The sequence below is a fragment of the Anas platyrhynchos genome, chromosome 5 (assembly GCF_047663525.1).
Source record: "Anas platyrhynchos isolate ZD024472 breed Pekin duck chromosome 5, IASCAAS_PekinDuck_T2T, whole genome shotgun sequence".
Lineage (NCBI taxonomy): Eukaryota > Metazoa > Chordata > Aves > Anseriformes > Anatidae > Anas > Anas platyrhynchos.
In genome coordinates, this window is record NC_092591.1 from 32,685,931 (window position 1) to 32,711,695 (window position 25,765).

General features: G+C 48.2%; 2 protein-coding genes across 4 annotated transcripts; both read right to left on the reverse strand.

The window, feature by feature from the left end:
- Nucleotides 1-377: 377 nt before the first annotated feature.
- Nucleotides 378-21,000, reverse strand: CRY2 (cryptochrome circadian regulator 2). 3 transcript variants are annotated; one of them, XM_072038725.1, is made up of 13 exons: nt 20,768-20,905; nt 18,368-18,547; nt 18,092-18,200; nt 14,756-14,898; nt 8,463-8,647; nt 7,043-7,131; nt 6,147-6,287; nt 5,354-5,665; nt 4,134-4,285; nt 3,788-3,990; nt 3,549-3,638; nt 2,916-3,057; nt 378-2,428 (listed from the first exon to the last, which is right to left on the reverse strand). In XM_072038725.1, exons 5-12 carry the CDS (start codon nt 8,578-8,580, stop codon nt 2,918-2,920), a joined length of 1,245 nt encoding a protein of 414 aa, XP_071894826.1. In that variant the 5' UTR covers nt 8,581-8,647; nt 14,756-14,898; nt 18,092-18,200; nt 18,368-18,547; nt 20,768-20,905; the 3' UTR covers nt 378-2,428; nt 2,916-2,917. The 3 variants fall into 3 exon arrangements, with proteins under 3 accessions (XP_071894826.1, XP_038036548.2, XP_027313887.3); XM_038180620.2 differs by lacking the exon at nt 18,368-18,547 and having other exon boundaries at nt 2,916-3,054; nt 20,768-21,000; XM_027458086.3 differs by lacking the exon at nt 18,368-18,547 and having other exon boundaries at nt 20,768-20,999.
- Nucleotides 20,985-25,635, reverse strand: SLC35C1 (solute carrier family 35 member C1). The gene is made up of 3 exons (XM_027459652.3): nt 25,487-25,635; nt 24,871-25,397; nt 20,985-22,697 (listed from the first exon to the last, which is right to left on the reverse strand). Exons 1-3 carry the CDS (start codon nt 25,603-25,605, stop codon nt 22,138-22,140), a joined length of 1,206 nt encoding a protein of 401 aa, XP_027315453.2. The 5' UTR covers nt 25,606-25,635; the 3' UTR covers nt 20,985-22,137.
- Nucleotides 25,636-25,765: the final 130 nt, after the last annotated feature.

Consider the following 25,765-nt stretch of genomic DNA (forward strand, 5'->3'; position numbering starts at 1 on the left):
GGAAACAGTGAACGATCATTTCCCATTCCACTCCTTTGGCATGCAGTTTCACACACCTTTTATCATTTCAACTGTAAAAAGATATCAGAGTGGGTGAATCCCAGCCTCCTTAATGTTCCTTGCAAGAGTTTTTTCTTTACCTTGTGTTTCTCACTGTCCTTACCTGTTCTGCTCCAAGGACTGCAGCTCTTCCAGCTGCCACCATCCTCACCACAGATGACGACAAAAACCTTGCAAATGTGATTTCCCCCTCACCCAAAAACCTTGCAAAAAACCTCTTGGGAGATTTTGCACGCACTCCCTTTGGCTATTTACCCCCATGGACCCAGCCCCAAAATGCTACTTACCAAATTAAATAATTGGAACGACAGCATAGAGAGAGTTAATGACATTTATAAAAACAAAACGAGTAATATTTACAGACCATTGCCTAAGCAAGAGACTCTCCAAAAGACAGAAGTCACAATTTCTCTAGTCGAAATGTACAAAGTGCATGTCTTTCCCCTTTCTTCCATCTGCAGCAGAAGATGGTGGGAAGGCCCCCTTTCCCTCATACCTTACTGCCCTCAGTGGGGACAAGATCTGGGTCAGACTGGAGACAAAACCTGCTGATTACTGGGTTATCCCAGGGAGACTCTGGTGGACAGGAGCTTAGAAGAAAGGTAGGCCTGGAAAAGTGACTTACTTACTTGGACAGTCTGCCCAAAGGATTCCCTTGGGAAAGGAAATCTCGGATCAATGCCTCTGGGAGGTTAGTTGGAAGGAAAAGTTATTCAGCTATTCTATTAACTAACTTTTCGACACAATTCCACTTCTTCCACCACTCCAGGTTTCCCAGATACACTTGAGTCAGTTTCTACTTGCAGCCCCATTGCTCTGGGTTCAAGCATGGGCTCCAAAAGTGCATCTTTTTATCCCAGTCAGAGTGGGACATGATGACTGTGCTCCCCAAGCTGCTAGTTGGCTAAGCTCACATCTAGCCCCACACTATTGGTGCCAGGGTGGGGATGAAAGGTTTTGGACAGCAAATGAGAACAGTGCCGACAGCAGAACATTGCACAGGATTAGCTACCTGATACAATCCCTCTTGGAAACTGCCAAAACAGAGACTCTTCTGCAGTACTGCCATCCATTGCCCTCCTAGGTGTAAAGGCAAACAGAGGCGCTCTGCCAGTACTGCGCTGAAATGATATCCTGTAGCAGGACCAGGCCAAGAAGTGTATGGTTAAGAGGCAGAACAGATACATGGTTGTCCTGCTAGACTACAATGCACCAGCCTGAACGTGAATGGGAACAAGGAGCAGTGTGCAGGGTATGAGATACGGGGACTACGCTGCGCAGAAACTCAAAACCACAGATGTCAATACAGGAAAGAGCAAACATCCACACAGGACGGACAGCAAACTGAGCCCAAGGAAGACTCGCTTCAAGGAGCTGATGTGTGATACATCCTCTACCAGAATGATGCACTCCACAGGCTACACACTAGACACTGGTCACTCCATTTGAGAGTGCCTCACTCAGGGAAGGAAAGGCTGTAAAGCCCTGAGCCCAGGACTGTTTCCCTACAGCTCACTCATTATGTGGATCAGCAAGCTTTTGGGAGGCTGCTTTAATCATATCAAAGTATGGTTTTATTCTCCAAAGAACTCCTACTTCTCTCACAGTCATCTCCCTGAAACGGCAGGCTGCTCTGAAGCTGCCTGTTGGAGGCAACAGCACTACAGCTCACCTTGCACTAGTAAGATTCTTCTTCAAGGAAAGTTCTAAGTGCCTTTTAAAGGTACAGACAGTTTGTATCTCTTTGTTCTTCTACTACAGTTATCCTTCATTTCTTTTTCATCCCCACACGTGTACCACCTTGATTTACTTGGAAAGTGTTTACATCCCCACCAGTCTAGCCTAGAGAAACAAATACAGAGATTTTCCTGTTTTCTTGTAGGATGGGTACTCAGCTTTTGATATTCCAGCAGCTTTCTTCTCCTTTGCAACTACTGAATTAATCTTAGCATACCTTGCTGCCTAGTACTAGCGATGAGAAAGGACATTCACTATTTCTGAGATATGCAGATGCTGCTCCCTCTACCAATGCAGCAAGTCACATGTGCTGATCCATTGTCAGAAACGACAGATACACTTGGGAGTGAACAAGTTGAAAGAAAGCTTTTGCCCTCTTAAATGAGGGCAGATTTTGGGCATGGCTGAAAAGAAACATTTAGCTCTTTGGAGAGCAGAAAGCCAAATATTCCCAAGCACAAGTAACACAGTGACCTTTTGTGGCAGCTATTGGAATTACACGTTTTTATGAGACGCCCCAGATTTTCTGTTGCAGATCACAAGTTGCAGTCCTTCTGTGGTTGCAGCAGCCTCTACTCTTCGGGTCACCTCCAGCACTCTCACTCTTCACTTGCAAGCTGCATATTGCTGGCTGCAGGAGAAAGCAGAAGAGAGAGATTGCCTTGAGCTCCCCCACATAGTGAAAAGTTGGCAAAACATGCAATCAGCTCCTTCCCTCCTGGAATATGGGACATCTCAGGCAGAAGACTGGGCCTGCTTGCTCCCCTCCTCCACCCTGTGCCCTCACCACATGGGCAAACCTGGCTGCAAACTCACCCTGGAAGGGGAAGAAACCTCCCTAGAGCAAACCCAAACGTAACTGTGGTCTGTGCTTGTTCTAGTCATAGGGTACTGCTCTCTGCTGGACTACAGAGCTAACAGCTTGTCAAGCAAAAGCAAAAACAACCAGAAGGCAGGCCACTGCCAAATTACATGGCTACGCAATTAAGAGTCAGGAGCCACCTTTCTCCCCAGGCAAGTCCATTTTGTTCATTAAACTGTAGGGAACAAATAGAATTGAGCCTTGCTTGCTGTCAGAACAACACAGTTTAGGCCAGATCATGCCAGGGACTACTCACAATCATAAACTCTTGCCAGGGATCTCTGAAGCAGGGAGGCCTGTCACTTTGGCTCGTTTGTACAGTTCTTCAGTGCACAGCTCTTCTGCTCCCTCGTGTTTGCGCTTTGGCGAAGCCTGGTCAGATTGCGGCAGTCTCACTGCTGGAAAGGAAGAAGAGTCACTGCAACATTTCCTTTGGCTTTAGAGCTCCTCACACGTATACCCTAGTCTAATGTGCCACAGAGCTGGGAGCAAGGAGAACATGCAATGTACAAGCACAGAAAGATGTTGCCACAGCCTTCTTAGAAAGTTTTTGAAATACTTTTTTTAAAAGCAGAATAATTAAGTCCACCAGAACAAACATGAAAGTGTCCTCCTTTGATAGAGGAAAGCTTAATTACACCAGATTAGCCCTACAGTGATCTGCACTCCTCCCTTAAATGGCTGCATATGATCCCATATGAGCAGTAAGAGATTCACTATTCTTCAGCCCTTTTAGGCACGAAGGCTCACTGGGGACCTCTGAAGAAAGCCTAAAGGAAGATGAATATGATCTGTAGTTTCCTAGCTACATCCTCCTTTTATTAAGAAAAGAATCTCTCTCTCCTGCCCATGACGGTATGTCTTAAGTACCCAAATACTTCCAACTCACCTGTACTGGTGCTGCTGCCCTGCCCTGAGGCTGAGTCTGCTACGGGGCCACTGAGATCTTCCACACATGAAGGGACTGATGCCAGTAAACCTAGAGAAACGCAAGATCATCATAATAGAAACAAGAAATATTTGGGCTGGGATAAGCCTTTCACATGCAAACACCTTTGCGATCACAAACAGCACATCATATTCTATGTCATATTAAAGACAAAATCTTTTGCTTTTTTTGTTACTTACAGAGCCCCCTGTAGCGTGACAGCTGCTGGTAGATCTGCTTCATGCGTTCGATGTTCAGCCGGCTGGTCTCAGCATGGTTCACCATGGGTTTGGGGTAGTCCACCCCAATGATGCACTTGGCTGCCTTCTGCACAGACTCTGGGGCATTCCACGGTTCATAGATGTATCGTGCGGGGAAGCCCTTTAGTTTGGGCAGATACCTCCTGCAACAAGTTAAAAGATGCACACAAACCACTTAAAGTACAGCAAGATAGCACTCACGGTGCACAGGAAGTAACCATATCAGCTACTGAATGACTCAGGCTGACAGATCAAGCAAGAAAGAAGCTCCAGACACTCTACTTACTTAACGTAGTCACCGCTGGGGTCTGTGCGACGTCCAAAGCCCACGGGGCAGTAACAGTGGAAGAACTGCTGGAAGAACGCGCTGCATGAAAGCCACATCCAGCTGCCTGCATTGACACTGAAATCTGCATCCAGCAACAATTCATCAAATACCTGCAGCAATTGAAGGAGAATGCAGTGAGAGCTTCCCCAGCTAGGGCTTCTTGCCAGGAGAAACCAAGAGGCCAGTTCAAAGGGCAAGCACTGAACAGCTCTCAGAAACCAAAGCAGCAGCAAAGAGGCAATCTGCTGGCTCAAGCCAGGTGCCTGGTCAATATATCACACTTCCTGACACCTTCACATAGGGAGGCACTGTCTGCTCACACTGATACAATGCTGGATAATCTCTCATGCAGCTACAAACTAAATCACTACCTAGTGTTACAGCAAGCCTTGGGTATTGATTCTAACTGGGGAGGTGTAACAAGTGCAAAGCACCAACTGTGAGAAGCAGGCAGACGCTGCACAGAAGACCAAGCACCAAAGCAGGAAGAAAGAGCCCCTCTGAATGTCCCAGAACTCACTGCCACTCCAAAAAGCAGGCAGGTTGCAGCAGTAACTCGCTCACATCCATGCACAGATGCAGCACTTTCAGCACCTGACTCTGACACACTTTCAGCTACGCTGTGCTTTGACAGCCTTCTGACAAGATGCTGCTTCTGCCTCTACTTTCTGCATAGGGCAATATGTGCACCCAGTAAGTTCAAGCTGTTTGTCCATTCAGATGTCCCAAAAAGAGTGTCTTTTACCTCTTTTCTTGAGAGAATCTAGACTCAGATTTCACAGTCACGGAGCGTTCCCTGACTGGCACGGTGATGGATTACACAATGAGGAGAAAGGTCCAGTTACAAAGATACATTGAACTTGCAAAGGAAACAGATGGACTGATAGCATTTTACCAAAATAGCTCCCCCAAACCCAAACCCAAATCCCAGTCCTTATTTACCAGTGGGTCCCACTAACAGTTAGCTGTGGTAACTGGAGACTCTTGATACTGTTTGAGCCCTCATGGTAGAAGGCAGACTGTTGGCAGGCCAGGAGCCTGCTAACAAATCCTGTCTTCCACGCAACTTTTACATGCCAAGCAAAAGCCATACCTGTGTGCCAATCCTTGCAGCAAGTGCCAGGGAGACTTTGCTTTCCTTATGGCCTCCTACAGGCCTCTGGAAATGCCAGACTCACCCTAACTCCTGACTCCCAGCTGATCCAGAGGTCGCCCCTGGTCAGGAAGCAGGCCACAGCGTGCCTGGCCAAATGGTGGATCCACCCTTCCTGCCTCAGTTGGGTCATGATTGCATCGATCCAAGGGAAACCTGTCTTGCCCTCTGCCCACTTTGCCAAGGCTTCAGGGTTCTTGTCCCAGGGGATCTGAATGCAGATGGGGTTCCCCTCCATGCGATCGAACTTTGGGTTGTTTGTGGCTGCTGTGTAGAAAAATTCCCTCCATAGAAGCTGTCCGTACAGAGAGAGGGGAGGAGTGCTGTTCCGCTTCACCTGCAGAGGAAGGAACAAAGGCATTCACAAGCAGGGGAGGACTGCCTTCATTATGCTGAGCTGCAAGACACCCATGCATTTATACACAATTCTCAAGTCTGTTACTGACAACTTCCATAAAGGAGCTCAATTCCAGATCATCCTTTAGCAGAAACCCCGGGTGGTGAAGTCAGAGCATGCTTTTAGCCCACTCGGTACGCTGGCAAGTGACTTGAGCCACCCATAACCAACAGTAAAAAGCCCGACGTGGCTCATGACAGGAGTCCAGGCTGAAGAACAGGGTACCAGCAGATATAAGGGCTGCTCAACTACATACAGGAAAATCACTTTTCCTTACCCAAGAGACTCTTCTGTACCAGCAACAAGCTTTACCCAACAGTCGGGAACAAGTGAAGCAATAGCTGTTTTTGCAGCTGTTCCATCACGCTGTCTTGGAACCAGAATCAAGCTATGCTCAAAACCAGACAACCTTTTGTCTTACCTTCTTATACAGCTCCCAGAGACGATAGTAAAATAAGCGGCAGGACAAACAGCCAAAACGCAGGTAGGGACTGAGTCCTGTCGGGCTGGCCAGCAACGAATTGGCGTTCATCCTCGGTCGTTCATAATTTGCAACCCATGCCTAAATATATTCAGGAGAAATTAGCCCCAAAAGAAAATAAATCCCAAACTGTCAGCCACTGCTAAAGGGCAGGCCTCTGTGCAGGTGGCACAGTCACTCAGGTGTGGCAGCACAACCTCTTTTATTCATTTCCAGCCACCACTGGGAGAAATCTCAGGTGAACAACTCCAGCCCCCACACCCCATACATGTATTTCTGCAGCTGGGTCAGCTTCCGTGACTTTGACATTGTTTGCCTCATGCGTACTATAGTGAAGAACACAAGCCCCATAGAATAAATTTGGGTATTTCAGCTAGGGGCTAGAGGAATACCACTCAGTGAGATATGAAGAGACTGATGTACAACGGGAAGGTACTTTTTTATGAGCCTGTGCTCCTAGTAACTCAGATAAAGACAAAAGGAGATGGTGCATAGCGTGCAGCACAGATGGAGCAACTTGCAGGAGGGTTTCCAAGTTTGCATTCCTCTAAAGGAAACAGTGGGAGGAAAACCAAGGAAAAGAATCCTATGTGCCTCTAACAGCAGTATAGTTAATATACAGCTCTTCTTCACGTCTGAAGAAGCCCAGGAACTCCCTGCTCCACAAACAACCTAAGATGACAGGAGTACTCCAATAATATCAAATGCCCCTGCCACAGGGCAATGTAGTGACCATTTCTAGGATGTGCAGGAAAAGAGAGCAATGGCTGATGCAACACATCTTTTGTTTGGACCCACAGCCTGCAGGAATGCCCACTTAAATATCAGGGGGTTACCTTTCTTTCCAAGTGTTTATCCAGCCTCGCCAATGCTTCTGTCTCCCCTCCCTGCCAAACTGCAGGGGCAAGACCCTCTGTGGGGAAGCCTGAAGGAAAGAACTTTGTAAGATTTGAAGCCAAGTCTATGCAAACCATACAGATGTGAATACATGTAAGCAATGGCAAAACAAGTTAAATACTGCAGTTGCTTAACGGGGCTTATTTACTGCTCTAGTCCTTCTGCAGCAGGCCAGTCATTTGGAACATGAGGAAAACCTGTTTGTGACACAGACTGCCAGGTTCTCTCCCTGCAACGCTTCAGGCAGCTTTCTGGGGACCTTCCCCACTGGCCACATCCCAATTATCCTGTGTGTTAGCAATATCCACAGGGCTCTCTGTACCTTGGGCCAGAGCAGCTGGCAAAGGAACGCATGCTTCACAGGTTTGCCTTATGAAATATCTTACCATGACCACCAGCTGCTCACTAGAGAGCCTGTTGCTCCTCAAAAGGCTCATTTTCTGTGGAAAGCTGGTGCTTTAGTGCTGAAGAACCAGCACAAAAGTGGAAGCAATAATGCATTTTCCTCGCAGTGCTCCTGGCTGACAAAGGAGCTTCCCCTGACAGTGAGTGGACCAATATAAGGTTGCAGAAGGTCTTGCACAAGGCCAGACACAAAGGAAGCAGATCTATCCAGGACTGCAGCCCTTAGGATAGTCTTGTTTGAGAAGTCCCCCTTTTCCGTAACTCTTAAGGTACAAGGTGACACTCCTAAGAAACCAGCACGGAGCCTCCAGAGTCACACACACACAGACAGTATTCTGCATTAACCTTTCCTTCCCTTGCATTTAAATTCACTTCCTTGACGTAGGACTCGCATTTCTCATGCCTCAGTTCTCTATTTATCCTCCTCCTCCCAAAAAAATACAGGTATATAAGGAAGAGGAGGCAAACACCAAGTTTCCAAGGACGAAAAAGCATAGCAGGATAAGTGAAAGAAGTTTCAGTAATATCTTTTGTCTTGCTAAGCTCTCAAGTAGGTGGTGCTTGGCAACAAGTGAATGACATGATGTGTGCCTGGTACACAGTTTACCTCTTCAGGTCTGTTACACAACCTGCCTAGGACAGCAGCTGGGAAGGACATGAGACACTGATACAGTGGTTGTATGCTCAGAATAAAAGAGAGTGTAAGGACAGATGCAGAACGTTTCAGAGCAATGCTAAAGGGATGTTGTGCATCAATGGCAGTGCAAGAGGGAGCAGTCTGGTTTCATAGGGTCCAGCACTGGCTGAAAACATTACTTTGCTTCTGTGGCTAGCAGCAGCCCAGGTCAGAAGACAACACTGGACCTGTCCTGGGCAGGTGGCAGCCACCAGAAACAGCTTCAGTAGGGTCATTTTGGGTGCCAGTTGACCCTTGACTTCACTCTCAACACATACCCAGCTCTTCCAGGGATGGGACCCCATACACATCGTCGTGGTTCTCCTGGATGTCCACTTTACATGTCTCCATCTGCTGGCTTGTTACGCTGCTCACTGGCTTCTTTGGGAGCTCCATACGGCTAATGATGGCCTGGAAGCGCTTGTAGGTGAGAGGTGGCTTGTTGCCATTCAGCTCGATTATCCTAGAAACAAAATAAGCAAGGTGAAACAGAAAATAAAAAACATTAAAAAAATTAGAAACAAAATAAACAGCCTCGCTACCACAGGAGGGACAAGGAAATGACAGCGAAACTGTATCCTGCTATCTCTGCTCAGGATAGACTTTCCGTTTGTATAGAGAAATACTTACAGCCCCAGATTCCACTGGATGCATCCCTCAAAGGGATATTTAAAAACAAGATGCAAACCAAAAAAAAAAAAAAAACAACACGGAAATCCATCTCTGTGGGAAAAAAAAAAATCACAGGAAGCTCCAGCTGAATCAGGCTTAGCCACACATCTTTCTCCCAGAGCTCTTCATCAAATCCCTGTATGAAATCTCAGTCTGAATACTCTGTCTCCCCAAGCTGACAAATCCCAGACCTGCATCTGTTTCCTAGCCTGATTCTGACCTTACTTCCCCCCGTCCGACACAACAAGTCCCAGACTGATGGCAAACCCTCCTCCACCTCTCCCAGACCAGACAAATCCTATTTTGCGTCATTCCTCTCGATCCTGGCGATTACAGAAATCACCATCCTCCCTCACGCCATAAGGTCATGAGCAGACCTGTTCCGTGCTATTCTCCTGTGTCAGACCACACCATGGAAAAGGCAGCTACGGCTTCCCCATTTCTCTACTTCTTTAAGCACCTAGGGCCTGCTAGGGCTGCGTGGACTCAATTTTTCTTGGGACAGAGAACACGGAGGCCTTTGGGAGCGTGCCTGGGCAAGAGAAAGGAAGGAGTTAACAGCAAAGCAGGCAGCAGGGGAAAGCCAGCATTACGTAAAGCGTAAAGCGGAGGCAGCCAGCCCCACAGCTCACACAGAGCCGCAGCAGCGCTGCCTTCCCCACCCAGCACGGTCAAACAGCTTATGCAAGGGGCTGGGCTTGGAGCCCGGCGCTTCAGCGGACGCCATGTGCCTTCCCTGCCCTTCCTGGCGGCCGCACGTGTGGCGAGGAGGAGCGACACGCCGGCCTGCCCCGGCCCTGAGCCCGGCCTCACGTGTGCTCCGCGTCCCCGCGCCACCACCATCCAGCAGAGACTCGGGGCAGAAGGGAGCTGTGGAAAGAGGCAGCGGGGTGGCAAAGATGGAGGAGATTTCATAGGAAGCCTCCTGCCGTTTCTGCTCATTTTGATGTGTAGTAGGTGCTTGAAGAAAGACACCGGCCTATGGGATAGCGTAGGGAGGGCAATCAGGATGTGCACAGAGAGCAAAACAGGGTAAAGGTGTAGGGCAACACCATGAGCAGCGTGGCACAGCATCCTGCAACCAAAGGTACCGAGGGGAGCCTTACAAGCAGCACTGCTGCTGGGAGAGAAACGAGGCCCTTCCAGTTACTGCAAGCACTCCAGAGAGCCTTACTCGATCCCCGAGGAGTTCAGCACTTGGAAGTGAAAACGTGACAGCGCTGCACAATGTGTGCAGCGGTGCCTGGCACGGGGGCGGGGAAGCTGCTGCTGCTTTAGCACTGCCTCTTTTTGCAGTCCTCTTCCACCGACCTGCCAGTGCTGCAGCTCCGTCTGAGACCCACGCTGCCGGGCTGCATCTGCCATCCACAGCTTCTGCGAGCAGCTATTTGGAGCACAGCGCTGCGACTTGCAGGTGGATGCCTCCTAGCCCTGCCTGACGTCCTCGAGACTCTGGATGTGAGAGAAGTTACCTACTACGGCTTCCAAAGGAACCAGCTGCTGGATCTGGGACACAGATCATTAAGAGACGGGACTAGGACAAACTGCACATTTTACAGCACCTGACGCTGCCATTATGCAACAAAATTTGCATCTTGCACAATACTGCCATGAAAAGAGATGTCAGATCCTGGGTTTTGTACAATATTGGGTATTATACAACGCACACCAAATATTTTAATGCAGTTCAACCTACTGCACAAAGCTTTTACAGGAAGCTCCATAAGCAGGAGCCCTTTCCCTCCTCATAGAGTCCTAACCGAGGCAGTACAGTCTTGCAGAACATTCCCCCGTGACAGACTGGGCCACAAATTAAAGAGAGGACTGTCCCCAAGATTTAATGCTCACACATCACCCTTCTTCCCCAGTCCAATTCAGCCTGCATGTGGCACAAACTGCATCATTTTAGTTCTCCTGGAGCAGACCACAGAACAGCAGAATTGCTGTATTCATCATACAAAACCCGACCTTCCTGGTGTTAGTGAGCACTCACGAAGATGGCTGTGCTACCAGAGCAGCAGTACGCTGCTCAGCACTATACGACAGAAATACTTGAATGTCAGGTATAAGGGTTTTTGACTGTCACACAGTCATTTATTTTACCAAGAGCTCATGCAACCAAAACCTGACCGCAGTTCCAGCACTGCTAGGGTTACAAGGGATCCTACAGTCAGCCACCTGTGACAACTCAGCGCCTGCAGCCCTCCAACGCACACCCCCAGAGGTGTCAGCGTCTGACTCACATCTCCACAACAGTGCCCCAGTGGGATGGCTGCGGGGCGAGGAAAAGCTGCTCTCCTCAAAAACCTGACAGCTCGCACAGCTTGCCGATGGCAGGGCCCCATCCTGGCAAGGCAGTGGCTGTGCTCCCACCTGCGAGCCAGCTGCCAGCGCTCGGCAAGCAGGCTGCTCAACGATGCGCCCCACTACCAGCTCACACATGCTATTTAGTGAGCCCCACAGCTTATGCAATTGCTCCGGTCTAAATCCTTGTGCTAGTGAGCCTGTGTAATAAATGCATAGATGAAAAGAGCTGTATTTCTCCTGATTCAAAGAGAAATACCTTGCAGAACCAGCATGGTATGCAAGCTTCCCCAGTGCTTGGTTCCTCCAAGTTAGTCAGCACTCCTATTAAAAGGCATTTAACTCCCGTTTCAGCCTGACACCAGAGTGTCTGAGGTGAAGCTGCTCCTGATGCGTGTTACAAACAAACAAACAAGTTCACGATGCTCCTTTCTGGCATAAACCACTCCCCCCAGCATGACCCCAGCCAGCTCGGGATTACAGACACCACAGTGCTGACCGTCAGCAAGCAGTTTACAGAGGATTTAGATCCTCAGGAGAAGAAAACAGGCAGATCCAGCGAAGGGACAACAGAGCCTATCGTCTGGAAGTCATCAGACAGAATAATTGCTAAGTAAAAGCTGTGAGCAGGCTAAGCTGATACCTAAGAGATTATCTTTGCTGACTTGTACACTCCGAACATTGCCAATCTTGATTGGGAATCCCCAGGTTTTTTAGGACTATTTTCTGGCATCAGTGTTCATTTTCTATGGCCCTCTCCTTGTTTTGGGGGAGAGGAGAGGAAAGAAGCTCTGACAACCACACAGCTATGCTGGTAGTGCCGAGGACATTGCAACCTTCCTGCTACATAAAGCTGGTCAAATTCACAAGTTAGGAGAACAGGTTTGTTGTAGGCGTTAGAAAGGAGCTGCTGGTGGTGGTACCCAGAGGATGCTGCAGGGGAGAAGGGAAGGACTGCTGGAATCATTTATGTCCAAGTGAAGGACTAGACTGTGTTGTTTAAAAACAGGCCTGGCTATTTTGTAAAGAAACTTGATTAAAGAAAGATGAGAAGTAGGACACCACCCCCAGGTCATGAATTATGCAGGAAAAAAAGAGTAAGCTGAGCAAGGGACAACTCATACCATGAGTTTAAAGGCTGGGTAAGATGACTGGAGGGCAAGAGCCTCTGTCTGAGAGAGACTTCCAGAGAAATATAATATTAGAGCTGCATTACCACCTGCTGAGAAATCCCAGAGATGCCAAGAAGCAGGAAATGTCAGAGTAACTGGAGACTTCAACTGCCTCCACACAGGCTGGGTAGCTGCCACAACCCACGGCCTGGTATGAACATAAATGCCACAAATGACTGCTCCATGGAACGATTCATCAGGAACCCTTAAGATGGAAAGGCAATTCATGATTTGTCTTAGGCAGCAGGTAAGGTATAGCTGAAAGTGCTATTTATCATGTCTACTGTAACCATGACTTCGGCATGCATCAATTTAGCATCCTTCCGGGATCAACAAAACAATAATGGCTTCTATTTTGAGAAGAGAACAGAATAAAAATAGGAAGCACGCTGAGCAAAAAGAAGCTGAGAGGTAAAATGCTGACAGACAACACAGAGATTATCTGAAGATGACATGTCAGGGGAAAAAAAATTCAATAAAGGCACATAAACCATTAAAAAGATTTCAGAAAGATCACTAGTCAAAATAATAAAAGAATAGCATCATCAAAGATAATAGAAGGCAAAATCCTTCGGGAAACTGAAGACTAGAAAAAAAATGGTAGGTTAAACAAAAGCCACAAAAGCAGTTCCCCGTGCAGCTCCCAACCCAAAAGAAAGCTTGAGAAAAATTAAAAAGAAAAGTATAAACAGAAAAAAAAAATCCCTTTACAGACACTCCAGGATATCTGTAAGGCAAAGCAGCAGACGAGGCATTAAAGAAAAACTGCATTTATTTTTTGCACATGAATTCAGTACGGAGACATTCAGGGAGGTTTCCACACTGCATCTCTCTAAGGAAATTCATCAGGAGATGTTACTGACTGGGAGGTCAGCAGGAAATAGCACAAAACAAAGCTCTGCTGGAATAGCAACAGTTGCCAGGACCAGCCAGCACTCACAAAAGACTTCTAAAGGACATGGAGAAATAGCTGCTGCATGTACCACTTGCCTTAAAACCGTCCAAACGCTACGAAGAAAAAAGGCAAGCATGATTCCAGAATTAAAAAGCATTTCAAGGCATCAGAGGGACTACAGAATAGAAAATCTGATATGGGTATTAGGCAAAGTGGTAGAAAATACTAATAGAATCAGTGAATGCATGTGTATATGCAATACACTGGAGGGCTGATTTGACTTTGGTAATGGAAGTTGTGCCTCAAAATCTATTAGCCACATTTGAGCACAGATGCAAAGGAGATTTGGTTGATTTATTCTACGTGAATTTTCAGAAGCCATCTGACAAGATCCCTAACTGCAATTATTTTTAAAGAAGCCAAGGATAAATTTAGATACGTGACAAAGTCCCTGTAGACAGAAGATTCTTGCTGAGATGCATGATAAAGTAAGAATCCATTTTTTGCAACAGAAGGAGAAATCCTACACAGAGCTGAGCTAAGGCTTCTGCTGCTCAACATTATTCATAAATTATCTGGGAAAGGACAAAAAAAGAGCACGATGCCAAAGTTTACTGACGCAATAAGTTACCTGGGACAGCTGAAAATGAAAGGCAACCTAAACGTTTCCCTATACACCACATGTGTCTTCTAATGCAAAATGTAGACAGTGGTGTCTGTCTGCTCATGAGACAAGTGAAAAATTCCCCTCACCCCAAAGGCAAACATTTCCACACAGTATGTCCTAAACTGCAATGCTGCCCACGGGAAATTATGTATGCTGAAGATTTATAGGAAGAAACTTCAGCATTACTGGTACAAGAAAAAGAATCCAAAGGAAAAAAAAAGAAAGCAACCTATATGAATGGTACTGAAACATGACTGAAGTCAAGCATACCTTAGAGTCTCTGCTGAAAGACTGTCTCCACTGTTTAAGACGATCATCTATACATATAAATAAATATATAAACCTCACCATAAAGGCAAGTCTTCCCCATAGCAAATGCACAATACAGACAAGGCATCCAGATTTTAGAATAAGATTAGTTTGCCCCAATCTACCTTGTTCTACTTCTTCCAGCTGTCCTAGCACATCCATCAGTTAAAACCCTGCCTTCATAACCTGTTTGAGACAACAGCTCAGACACCTTTATTACAGTGAAGCAAAAAAAACCAACAGTCCACGCAGTGAGGACATGCTCAAGGAAAACAATCAATAAGGACGCAGCTAAGCAACTTAAATGACTGTGAAGTACAGAGATTAGTTAGCTTGAGGCAACACCTTTCCATGCATTCACGTCACTGCACTTTGACGCGCTCTAATAAAAAGCGTGAGTGCACAGAATAATCCTGTTGACACCTTCTAGGCTCACCCAGGATGACAGTGATCAACGCATAGAGATCAACGTAAAGGGGAGCCTGAAGTCATCCCAGACGCGACAATCCCACCCGAGCCCAAGCAGCACCTCTGCCCCTGCTCTGCCCGTACCTGTCCAGGTCATACAGTGTGTGGGAGTTCTCGATCACCACCTCCACGCCAGCCTCCTTGGCCAGTTTGACAATAGCTGCATCTCTCTCCTTCCCAAACGGCTCCGAGTCGTATTCAAAGGTGAGACGAGTGACTCCCCATTCCTGCAGGAAACACAATACACAGAGGTGTCACACAGAAGACGTTTCTGACCAGTACGGTTACTAAATTGCAGAAATTGTAATTGCCACTGTCAAGTCCTGGGAACCTAGAGAGGGTGGTATTTTTATGTGGAGACTATGATCAATTAATAACAATACACACTATTTTTTTCCAATATCTCTTTACAGCCGTCACTTAGTAGAAGACCAATGCCTAAGCCAAAGGCAACAAATGTGGTAGAGAGAAATCACAGGACAAAGGATGCCAACTGAGTAGACCTTTCTGCTCTGAACAGTAGACTATGATACTGCGATTCATATTTAAATGATCAGCTCTCCAAAGGGAGGACTTTAGTTCATCCTAGCAGAGCCATGAAACCCATTCCATATCTTCACACCTGTCAGAGATCCCTCACAGACCACACAGAACAGGCCTTATGAAATCGCATTCAGCCTCTTCCAGGTTTTTCCAGCACACAGTTTGCTCTCAAAGACTATGGCCTAGTTTTCCTCAGAAACTGAATCCTATGAGAAGAGGTTTAATGGTTTCCACAGTGACCCTCCAGAGGCATCCATCAAACAGGGCAGCAGCCCACAGATTTGTTTAGCAAACACTCCAGTCAAACACAGCCAGAAATCTGCAGAGACACTTAAAAAACCCCTCACACAACTAAGACATGAACCAGTCTCCAAGTGAGACAGCGTGAGTCACTGCCGTGTGTACAGGACGGGCTCTTCCGCCTCAGAACCAGAGGCATCAGAAACACAAACAAAGCCAAGCAGCAGATGTTATTAGGTCACTGATGACCACTGAAAAATAAATACCAAAGGCAGGGATGGGAATCTAGAAGCAGAAAGCAGCCAGATGAGCATCCCTGCCTTTCTAAACTCTTAGAGATTGAATCCTAAAATTAATACTAGGAAGGACAGAAAACTACAACAGTTATGTACCACAATATACATTTCAGAGAGGCCCTCTATTCTTTTTTCAAAACATGAACACGACAGAACACATTACTCAGAGCAGGCGTTAAACAGACACATTCCAAGCCCTACAATGCTCCCCACAAAGAAACTTGATTTAACACCTTCATTTTAAACTTTTCTTTTATAGGAAAGACCATACCAGCTAGAAGGCTTGGAAAAGATAGTGTTGGTCTTGAAGAAACATGTATTACTATTTTGAAAGAAAGGAATGAAAAAAATGCAGTTAAAGTTAACAGAGATTTTAGGTAAGAGTATGAAACTTCAAATTCATATATTTTCTGCAGTTTTGAGAAGCCCAGCTTTGTACGTGCTACACAGGAAGCAGAGCACAACCGGGAAACAGCAAACTATATCGCAATAAATTGCTACATAACAACATACAAAACACGCAAAATAAAAGTTGTGACTGACTTCTCTTAGTATTTGGCCCACAGCATAGCAAAACCTGCAGCAAAGTAGGAAAAAACCATGCACAAATGGGATCGTGAGCAAACTTCAGTGAACAAACTACGCACTTTTCTTTTGTAGAAGAGGTAGGTTTACAGATATTTGTTCAGAGGATAGGAGACCAAAAAACCTACACTACAAAGGTTAACGCAGAGCTAATGAGTACACTTCATCCGTCTGCCTCACTGGACCAGTGCACACAGTGCCTTTGCAGGAACTGTAACTGCTGAACATACTTCAGCCACTGGCAGCAAGAGCAGAAATTACATTGGACCTGAGTGTTGCATTACTGCACGTGATGGCTCCCCAGAACAGCTGAGAGCAAAGCATGAGCTGCTGCTGTTCTCTTGTCCAGCCTTTTCTGTTCAGTGCAGCAGCTCTTTCACATGAAAGCCAAACATTTACCCTTTAGTAGCATAAAAAACAACATTCTTTTCAGCTCTCTTACAGCACACGTAAGACATTCATTAACCCACCTGCCCAGTCAAAAAAGACTGTATTGAAACCAAGGTCTGGCTGATTCCACAACCATCTCTCCAAACCCCAGATTCTGCCAACTACTTGTAGTTCTTTGATCAAAGTGGATATGTTTCTCCCACACAGCTTCAATTATCCTGTGAATACCTAGTCCTTGAACTAAAATAAGGAGGGCATGGACTACGAATAGCCAGAACTTATTTGCAGATCAAAAGATAAAAATAACTCAGATTCTAAAAAGGCTAAAAGCAGCGCAGAAGTTGTGTCATGTGTTAACCTGCAGAAGCCAAAATAAATATCAGTGCACTTTGTGACCTGCATAGTCTGATTCTCCTCCCCAGCACCACCCTCCTCCCAAAAATACACATCAGGACCGTGTACAGCAGGAGGGTATTGACTAAAGTTTACCTCTCTTTCTCAGCATCTGGGCTACAGCAGGCTTTGGGGACACTGGTTCCTTCAACCATAAGTAACGTACAGTCCTCATGACAAATACAACCCATAAGATGATTGGAAACCAAGCTTTTTTCCTTTAGTTTTGTCTCCCTAGCAAAGATACTCTCAGAAAGCTTCAAAGACAATGATAAATACAACTTTAGGGTAAGACAGAGAATAATGAGTCACATACTTTTACTGCTTGAGGAACCTTTATATTCAAGGAGATCCTCTTGCCAGCCCTGCCTGTCTCATGATCTGCAGCTTTGACATATCACTTTAGAAACACATCCCACCAATCCATCATCCACCACTGAGGTCACTGCATGTTCCTCTGTCCTAAATGGTACATCAACAAGAAGCTCAGACCCGAGCTGTGTACTGCTGCTGTGCTGACTAACTGCAGCCTTGAACAGAAGCAGAGAAAAAAAAAAGGTCAGCTAATGTACAGGCTTCTGAGTTTTTGAAATTATAACACAAAGCCTTATTTGTATTTCACCTGTAGATCATTTTCTATTTGTCTCTAAAGGTGTATGGATATGGCACTTTTCCTGAGTAAAAGCAGCAGGAAAACAATGTCCAGAATGGAAGAAACTCTCAACCCAGAGGAGTGGGTGGATTACAGCACAGCCTTGTCAGGCTTGAGCTGCAGAAACAAAGGCAAAACCCACTAACTGCAAAGAGAAGCTCAAGCACCCTGGTAGTGGGTTACACAGTGGACAGTACTGAAGGTAAAGAGAAACCAGGGGATTGCCAACAATGAGCAGATAATTAGTGAGCAAAACCAAAGGTACCAGTGGGACATTAGTTTTTCCTCACTACACTTCATAAAATTAGTGTATCCTCTTACTTTAAAGAGTCTTGGGAAGACATCTGTCGGCTGTCCTCGCACCACAAACAAGCGAGAATTGAGTTTCCTTAAACTGTTGTCCAGATCTTCCAGGGACTGGAGCAGAAATCTGCAGAGAAGAAACAAGAGCAGTTACTGTCAGTCAGACTGGCTACAGCCAAAAGACAAATGAGGAGGATTTACACGGAACTCCAGCAAACCTGCATTAGCAATCAAACTGAAAGTTAGGACGAGAAATAGAAAAGAAGAATTATTATTCATTCCCAGTCTACCTACCAATGTTACGAGATTGCCGTACCAGCCAGCTCTTGGCCATTCATATGCATGTTCTGCTTGGCCAGATGCAAGAGCTCTCAGTTTTTTCTTTTTTTTTCTTCTTGCAACCCCTACTCTTCCCATGTTCTCTCTCAGAGCTGTGAGTACCCCCTGACACCTGCTCCTTCCACATTACATCACCTGCATGGAGAAGAGCATAAACCATACAATTCATATTCTTTCATGGGTTCTGTGGCACAAGGGATTTTGCATGAAGTAGAAAGATGTCCATACACTGTTTTCAGGAAAGCAATGAATTACCACAAGTTTTAAAGTTCTGGCTCAGAGTAGGGAAGGGCATGGCAGAGAAATGTACACTCACAGCAGGGAGATGTACGCTCCTAGCTCATCAACAGCAAGATACTGAGCACCAAAACCTCCCAAGGCAAGAATTATCCATACTTAGAATGGCTGCAAACAGAACAGCAATTTATCTTCCACCACCAAGACACAAAGATGAGAGCACGTCAAGGCATTCAACTATTTCCATCCGTCCCCAAACCATTAAAAGGCATTTAAGTGCTTTCTGCATTACACATTTAAGCTCTTAATGTTGCATCTTGCTGGTCCCCCATTTTGCTATGAAACATCTCCAAGTGTATCACCTTTACTTTTGCATCCACACGTCATAACTTTGTCTACCTCTGTGAAAGACACCAGCTTAAAAACTTTAATCTCTGCGACAGCACGTGGCACTGCTGGCAAACTCACAACCATGAGTGAGCGACTGTCTGCCAGCCTCTGCCTTTCCCACACCGCTACGTGCCCGCTCTGCACTGTGACCTGCAAGACACGAGTGTGTCTGTATCAGCTCACTTAAGACCCTGCATAATTAAGAGGAAAGCAAAGCTACAACTGCTCTGCAAGCTGGGTGCTTCCTCCCCATGCACCTGCACTGCCCGTGATGGGAATTGCAAGCTTCGAGGCAGAACAAGCTCCCCCTGCACTTCTAGGAGAAAGGCCCTAAGGGTTCAAGGCACGAAGGAGCAAATATCCAAGTACAGAAGACCAAGAAGCAGGTCTGGGTAACCAGAACAAACTGCCCACCTTCTGGCTGTTAAATAGGAATATCACCTTTCCAAGGTGTTGTGAAAATTAAACACATGTCAGTCCTATATGGCTCCCACATGCTGTGCAATCACATGGTAAGGGATTTTCAGATTGATAAATGTCTGGAGGCGAGGTAAAACACAAATGCTGGTGGAGCACAGACCACAAAACACAAATAAATGAAGAAAAAACAGCAAAACAAATCCCAGGCTCCCCTTGGGAAACAAGGGAACTCCAGTAACTGTGTGGAGCTTGCTAAGACATTTTTGCCTAGCAGCCAGCGGTGCTAATTTCTGACATTTTCAGTAGGTGCACACCTTCCAGATAACATGATTTTGTATTTTAAATTCATACACTCATATATATTTCTATGACCAGAACGTAAATAAAACCACTGCCTGCTTCCCTCCCTCCATAATGTGGGTGGAAACAAACAAGAATTACACGGATCAGGAATTACTCTTTTGGGGGCCCTGCTTGGGTTCTCCCAAACGAGGGCAGCTGGCAATACCAGCAGCACGTGAAAGGCATTTCTGCCTGCTGCAAGCGCGGTGTGTGGACAGATCAATTCAAGCTGCTAGTGAGCAGTGGCAGCACCCACGAACTCCTGCAAATCAAACACCTGCATTGTGGTGATTTCTGCACGTTTATGGTTTTCTAGCCACCCTCCGAGGCGTGTTCTGGAAACGCTCGGCAAGCAGCCGCTCCTCTTGGACGGAGCTGAGCTGGCAGCAGAGGCACTGGGGACACCCACAGCTTCCCCGGGCGGCCACGCGCTGCCACGTGAAGCTGTGAGGTGTGCTTCGAAGGGTTTCTGCCCAGGTGGCTGCCCTGTCTGCAGCCCCTGACGGCGGGATGTGCTTCACCTGTGTGCGGGGGAGCCTGGCGGAGGTGAATCCCTACCTGGGTTGGGTTTCCAGGCGCTTGGGCATCTGAGACCTGACCCAAGGGCGTTATGTAATAATGTCACTGTATGGACGGGCTGCGCAGAAATGACTCACCCTTTAAGTTTGCTTGTACCTGGGGGGGCTGACAGCTCCTGACAGCCACAGCCCCCGGGGGCGGGATGAGGGGGGAGCAGCACTCCCAAACCCACCGGCAGCCGCAGGGCAGAGGGGAGGCATCACGCAGCTCTACCTAACCCTAAATTAGGGGGGGAAAAGCCCTTCCCAAGGCGATGCTCGGGACCACCACCGGACCCCCACCTCCCCCTGGAGAGAGGCAGGCAGCCAAAAAAACACCCTTCCTCCCCCCCCCTCCCTCCTCGCAACCCCAACCCGTGCATCGCCCCGTGCATCGCCCCGCACTCACCGCCAGCGGTTGATGCCCACGGCGGAGGAGGCGGCGAACCAGGGGTCGAGGATGTAGATGCAGCGGAGGGAGGCGGCTCCCCGCAGCGCCTCCTGCAGCGCCGGGTTGTCGTGGAGCCGCAGCCCCCGGCGGAACCAGTGCACGGAGCGGGACGGGGCCGCAGCCGCCGCCGCCATCACGGGCGACCGCAGCCTCCGCGCCTCGCCCGCCCCCGGGACCGCCCCGCCGCGGTAGCGGCGGGGCGGTCCCGGGGGCGGGCGAGGCGCTGAGGCGCCGGGCTCCGGCTCCCTCCAGCGGCCACAGAAGGAGCCTTCCACCCCCCAGCCCTGTCACAACAAACACTTTATCGAGCGTTTTTGGGTGTTATATGGTTAAAAGTTTATTTATTTTTTTTCCTCAAGCGCTGAAATGGTGGTGACCGGCTAAAATGGCGGGGGGGTTGTGAGGGAACGAGCCCCGAGCAGTGAGGGGGGTACGAAGCTGGTGTGGTGTAAATCTTCTGGAAGGAGCTCAGGGCATGGAGGATGAGTGTTGTGAACCCCAGGAGATGTTGTGGGATCGCCCTGAGGGAGGAATCGCCTCAGAACAGCTTTTCCTCTCCCTTCTGTCACTGAGGGCAGAGGCACACTCACTCCTCATTAAGGCAGGCAGGCTGCTTCAGAGAGCACGCTTTCCCTCAGAGGAAAAGGTGCAGATGTATCACACCTGCTTTGAACATTGTTCCCAAATTAAGAACCCAGAAGGCAAGAAATACAGGCATTAGAAACCTCATCAGGATGAGTTACTGACCCACTGGAACATGGATTTGAGGTACTGCTGCTTCTTAGGCTTACACACAGACAGGAAAAAGGAAAGAATTTCCAACCCTTCACATTGAACAAGGAAACAGGAATAAACTGTTACTGTCAATTCCTTTGCAGCAGAACCATTTACTGAGGACTATCCCCAACAGCTTGGCTACCTGCCTCCCCCTCATGGAGGTTCAGGATTGTGCAACTTCACACTCTGAATTCAATCAGATGTCATTCTAGATCCCTAAATACACAAAGCTCCCATCCCATTCTTTGACCACTATATGCCCACCCCACAGAGATGGGAATTGCTCAGATTAGGTCAGTCGCAATAGCCATTTTAGAAAGACATCCGTGAAAACTGATACTTCTCTAGAACACATGCTCTCACCCCGTCTCTGAGCTGGGGAGATCCAGTGGACAAGACATAATTCATTTAGCTCTTTGGCTCTGGTTCCTGACACAGCTCCCCGTACCATTTGCAGGTGAATTTTTCCTGCTCCTTGCTCTTCTCCGCAGGAGGAAAGGAGCTCTGACAGTTAACTCCCAGGTACAGAAACAGGTGCAGGCTGAATCTGCCTACACACCAGTCTCATTTTTTTCACTGCTTTTGAGATTAGGATCCTCTTCCACTTTTCTCATCTCCAGCCCTTTTACCCATGTGTAGGCAAAGGAGCCCCCCAGCACCATCAAGTTACTTGTCCACCACAAGAAGCTCTTTGTCTCCTCAAAGTAAATAACAGCCAGCACCGTTTGGGCACAGGCCTTGGCTGTCCCGGACACATTGTGGGTGAGTGGGCTAGTGAACTTAATCTGGAGTCCAGTCACATACCCAATGGCAAAGCCAAACACTCCTCCCAGGGTCATCATGCCCCAAAAAGTGGGGTTTCCCAGCTTGTCGAAGTGGTAGAGGGTGTGGAACTCGCCCAGCATCATCATGAGGGGGAAGAACAGGACACAGGCATTCAAGTTGTTGTAGAAGGTCAGGTGCCAGATGCTACCATCCACCACAGGCAGCACCTTCTTGGTGTAGATGGCATTGAGGGAGACACACAGGCTTGCTAAGATCCCAAAGAATATACCTGCCCATGACAGAGTGCCCTCTGCTCCTTCCTGGTCAACGCCCAGCCAGAAGCCACCTGCAACAGAAGAAATCAGGCATAATATGTACATCTGATGAAGGACTCAAAATACACAGTTGGTGATTCATCATCTACCTAATATTGAACAACCACAGCCACAAGCAGAGACAGGCTAGAAGGCTTCCCCTTTCTATTATACTAACCCGCAAAGTGTCATGACTGCTGTCCTGGGAAGATTTATTTTAGGAGTGCAGGTAATTTGTGCTATCATTCAGTCTCATTCTCACACTGAGCAGGAAGCAGGAGTTTAGAAATTACAAAAGGACATGAACTAAAGCTACTGTTTGTGTATAGGTCACTTCTAGAAGATCATATGATTTTTATTTTTATTTTTTTTGAAAAGATAGCAAACTGGACATGTACGTAGCAAAAAATACTCCTCTTACCTTAGAGGCTTAAAGAAAAAAAACATAGCGAAAAGTATCACAACTCACCTAGGCTTTGCTGCACTGTTAACAGTAACAGAAATAAGTCAGAAAAGATGGAAAGATGGTAAATGCGTGGGTTAAAATACAAAAGACCTTGATCAAAAGAAGACTACAAAGTAGAAAGGCATCCTCACTGTATTAAACTTCTTCAATGGGCAGAACACTCTTTAACCAGCTCTGAAACAGGTGCTACAGGCTCTTTTGCTCCAGGGCAGAGAGGGAGACTTTGCCCCATCCAGCTCTTCAGCAAAATGTAAAAGGAGAGATCGGCTACTGAAAGAGTGCTGCAGTGCTTCTGCATTAGCTACTTTCCATTAGAAGCCATGAGGGAAGTTGCCTGCAAGTCAGCCAACACATGCTATAAACTAAGTCCAAGTACAAAAGAGCTCAATGCACAGACAAGGACTGTGTCTGGCCACAGAGGATGCTTGGCTGTGCTGGCATACACAGGCAATGCTCCTACAGCAAAGGGAGATGGAGCCAGGGGACAGAGCCTTAGAGAAACCTAGAAGGCTGGTAAGTGCCACAGACTTGGGTAACACCTGAGCACGAGGCTAGCTAAAGCCAACTGCTGGCATCACTTGGTGGAGGGGAACAGTCGCTGCTCAGCCAGACTGGCTCTCCTGTTTGCCTCTCATATACAGAACTTGTCTCATCTTTCTGAAGTCCATCTGCTTGTCTAAGCACCACCATGAACACACGTCCACCTGGAACTGAAGTTAACGTTTCACCATCCTTGGCATCAAAATGACTCTCTAAATGGAAGGCAGCTTTTCACTTTACTTGGCCTTTGGAGCAGAAGGCTTGTAAGCAATTCCCGTTAAGCTAGTCAATGCCCTGCCCTACTTCCTCACCACACAACCAGATTTTCTGGTGGTGCTTTATGCTTGATTTGATTAGCTAATCTTGTCTAAATTGGCAAGCTCCATTGTATGGTCCCAACAATGCTGACAGTCTAAGCAAACACTTATTGTTTCCAAAGTTAGTTATTAACATTCACTTGAAAATAGGGAAGAAACACCTAGTTCTGTAATGGCCTTCGTGGGGGAAAAGACGTGGTATCATCTTAAGGCAAATGAAACTTTATTAGAGGATTGACAGTTATTGCTGCTTAAGGAGAGCAACAGTCAAGTGACAGTGATTTCCTTTCCTAATGACACCTGTGTGCTCCAGACACAGGAAGCAGACTGCCTAAGGCAGAGCAAGAGAAGAGCCCTACAATTACCCCATCGCATCCAAAAGCGCTCATGTATGAGGGTGACGTCCCAAGAGGAAGGATGGTTCTGCCTGGTTCGTTATTTGGGTTCAGCATCCTGTTCTGAGCGTTAGGCCAGAAAAGCACTACCAGCCACTCAAGGTGGCTGTTCCTTCCTGTACCTTAGGAAGGAACACATGCAGGGGTGGTTAGGGCTTCGCCTGCCACCAGGGCTAGGAAGGAACACGTGCAAAACGCAGGTAGGAAAGGCTGTGTGGGGAACCAGGAACTTTGCATTCCCCTATCCTGCAGGAACAAAGACTGAAGACTTGAGGTGCACCACGGGCAACAGCCAGAGAGCAACCAAGGACCTAACAGGCGTTAATTCCACAGGCTGCAGCAGTACAGGTGCATGCTGCAACCTGGAGCAAGACACCACAATCCTGTTAGCCTGGGACCTCTACAGTCACCTGCCTGACCTCAGGAGGACCGCCTCCTTGGGCTCTCTGAGGTTTGGGGTGGCCGCAGTCCCCCTATTCCCACTCACCTATGATAACACCGCAGGCCAGGAGGGCGTAGAGCGAGGTGGTCTGCTTGAGCAGCAGGTAGGAGAGCAGCACGTTGAAGACGGTAGTGAGCGAGCGCCCCACGTTGTAGAAGGCCACGCCGACGTGCTTGAGGCAGAGGTTGTTGAAGGTGACCATGCCGATGAAGACGACGGAGAGGGGCAGCACGCTGCGGGACACCTTGAGGTCGAGGCGCAGGGCGGGCAGCCCGGCACAAGGCGCCCCGCAGGCAGCCCCCAGACTCAGCCCCGCGCACAGGGCGGCCGTCATGGCGCACTGGAAGAAGGTGACGAAGAGCGGGGCGTCGAGGCGCAGCGAGGGGCTGTCCAGCAGGTACTTGTTGAGGAACACCATGGTGATGGAGGTGAACCAGTAGAGGCAGACCACCAGCCCGATGCGCAGCGCCCGCAGCACGAAGGGCGCCCGCCGCTCCTCGGCCGGCAGCAGCGGGTCGGCGGCGCCTCCGCCCAGCGCCATCCGCAGGAGCCCGGTCCGCGTCAGCTGCGCCCTGCTCATGGCGGGCACAGGCCGTCAGCACACGGCCGGGGCCGGCCCCGCTCCCCACCGCCTCGCCCCCCGCCTCCGAGCCCCGCTCACCCGCTGCCACCGCCGCCGCTGCCGCCTCCGGCCCCGAGCTTCCCGGAGCGGCGCAGCCCCGCCCGCCGCCCTTTATTCACGCCCCGCGGGCGCCGCTCGCCGCCTCCCCGCGCCGCCATCTCGGGGGAGGGACCGCGCCGCCCCCCTGGGCAGGGCCTGGGGGGAGCCATGAGGGGGCCTGGGCCGGGCCCGGTACTGAGGGGTGATCGCCGGGGCTCGGGTTGTATATCCTGGCCCTCGGAGCGGCTGTAGGGCTCCTGGCCTACGTGGTCTGACGTG

What these genes read in the sequence shown, in the direction of transcription:
- CRY2 (XM_027458086.3), bottom strand. Translation starts at nt 20,943, where the DNA reads ATGGCGGCGGCGGCTGCGGCCCCGTCCCGCTCCGTGCACTGGTTCCGC. An exon ending in GTGGGCATCAACCGCTGGCG is followed by an intron (nt 18,201 to 20,767) that starts GTGAGTGCGGGG and finishes TCTTCTCTGCAG; the next exon opens with ATTTCTGCTCCAGTCCCTGG. An exon ending in TCTTCCCAAGACTCTTTAAA is followed by an intron (nt 14,899 to 18,091) that starts GTAAGAGGATAC and finishes TGTTTCCTGCAG; the next exon opens with GAATGGGGAGTCACTCGTCT.
- SLC35C1 (XM_027459652.3), bottom strand. Translation starts at nt 25,605, where the DNA reads ATGGCGGCGCGGGGAGGCGGCGAGCGGCGCCCGCGGGGCGTGAATAAA. An exon ending in AGCGGCGGCGGTGGCAGCGG is followed by an intron (nt 25,398 to 25,486) that starts GTGAGCGGGGCT and finishes CGCCATGAGCAG; the next exon opens with GGCGCAGCTGACGCGGACCG. An exon ending in GGCCTGCGGTGTTATCATAG is followed by an intron (nt 22,698 to 24,870) that starts GTGAGTGGGAAT and finishes CTTCTGTTGCAG; the next exon opens with GTGGCTTCTGGCTGGGCGTT.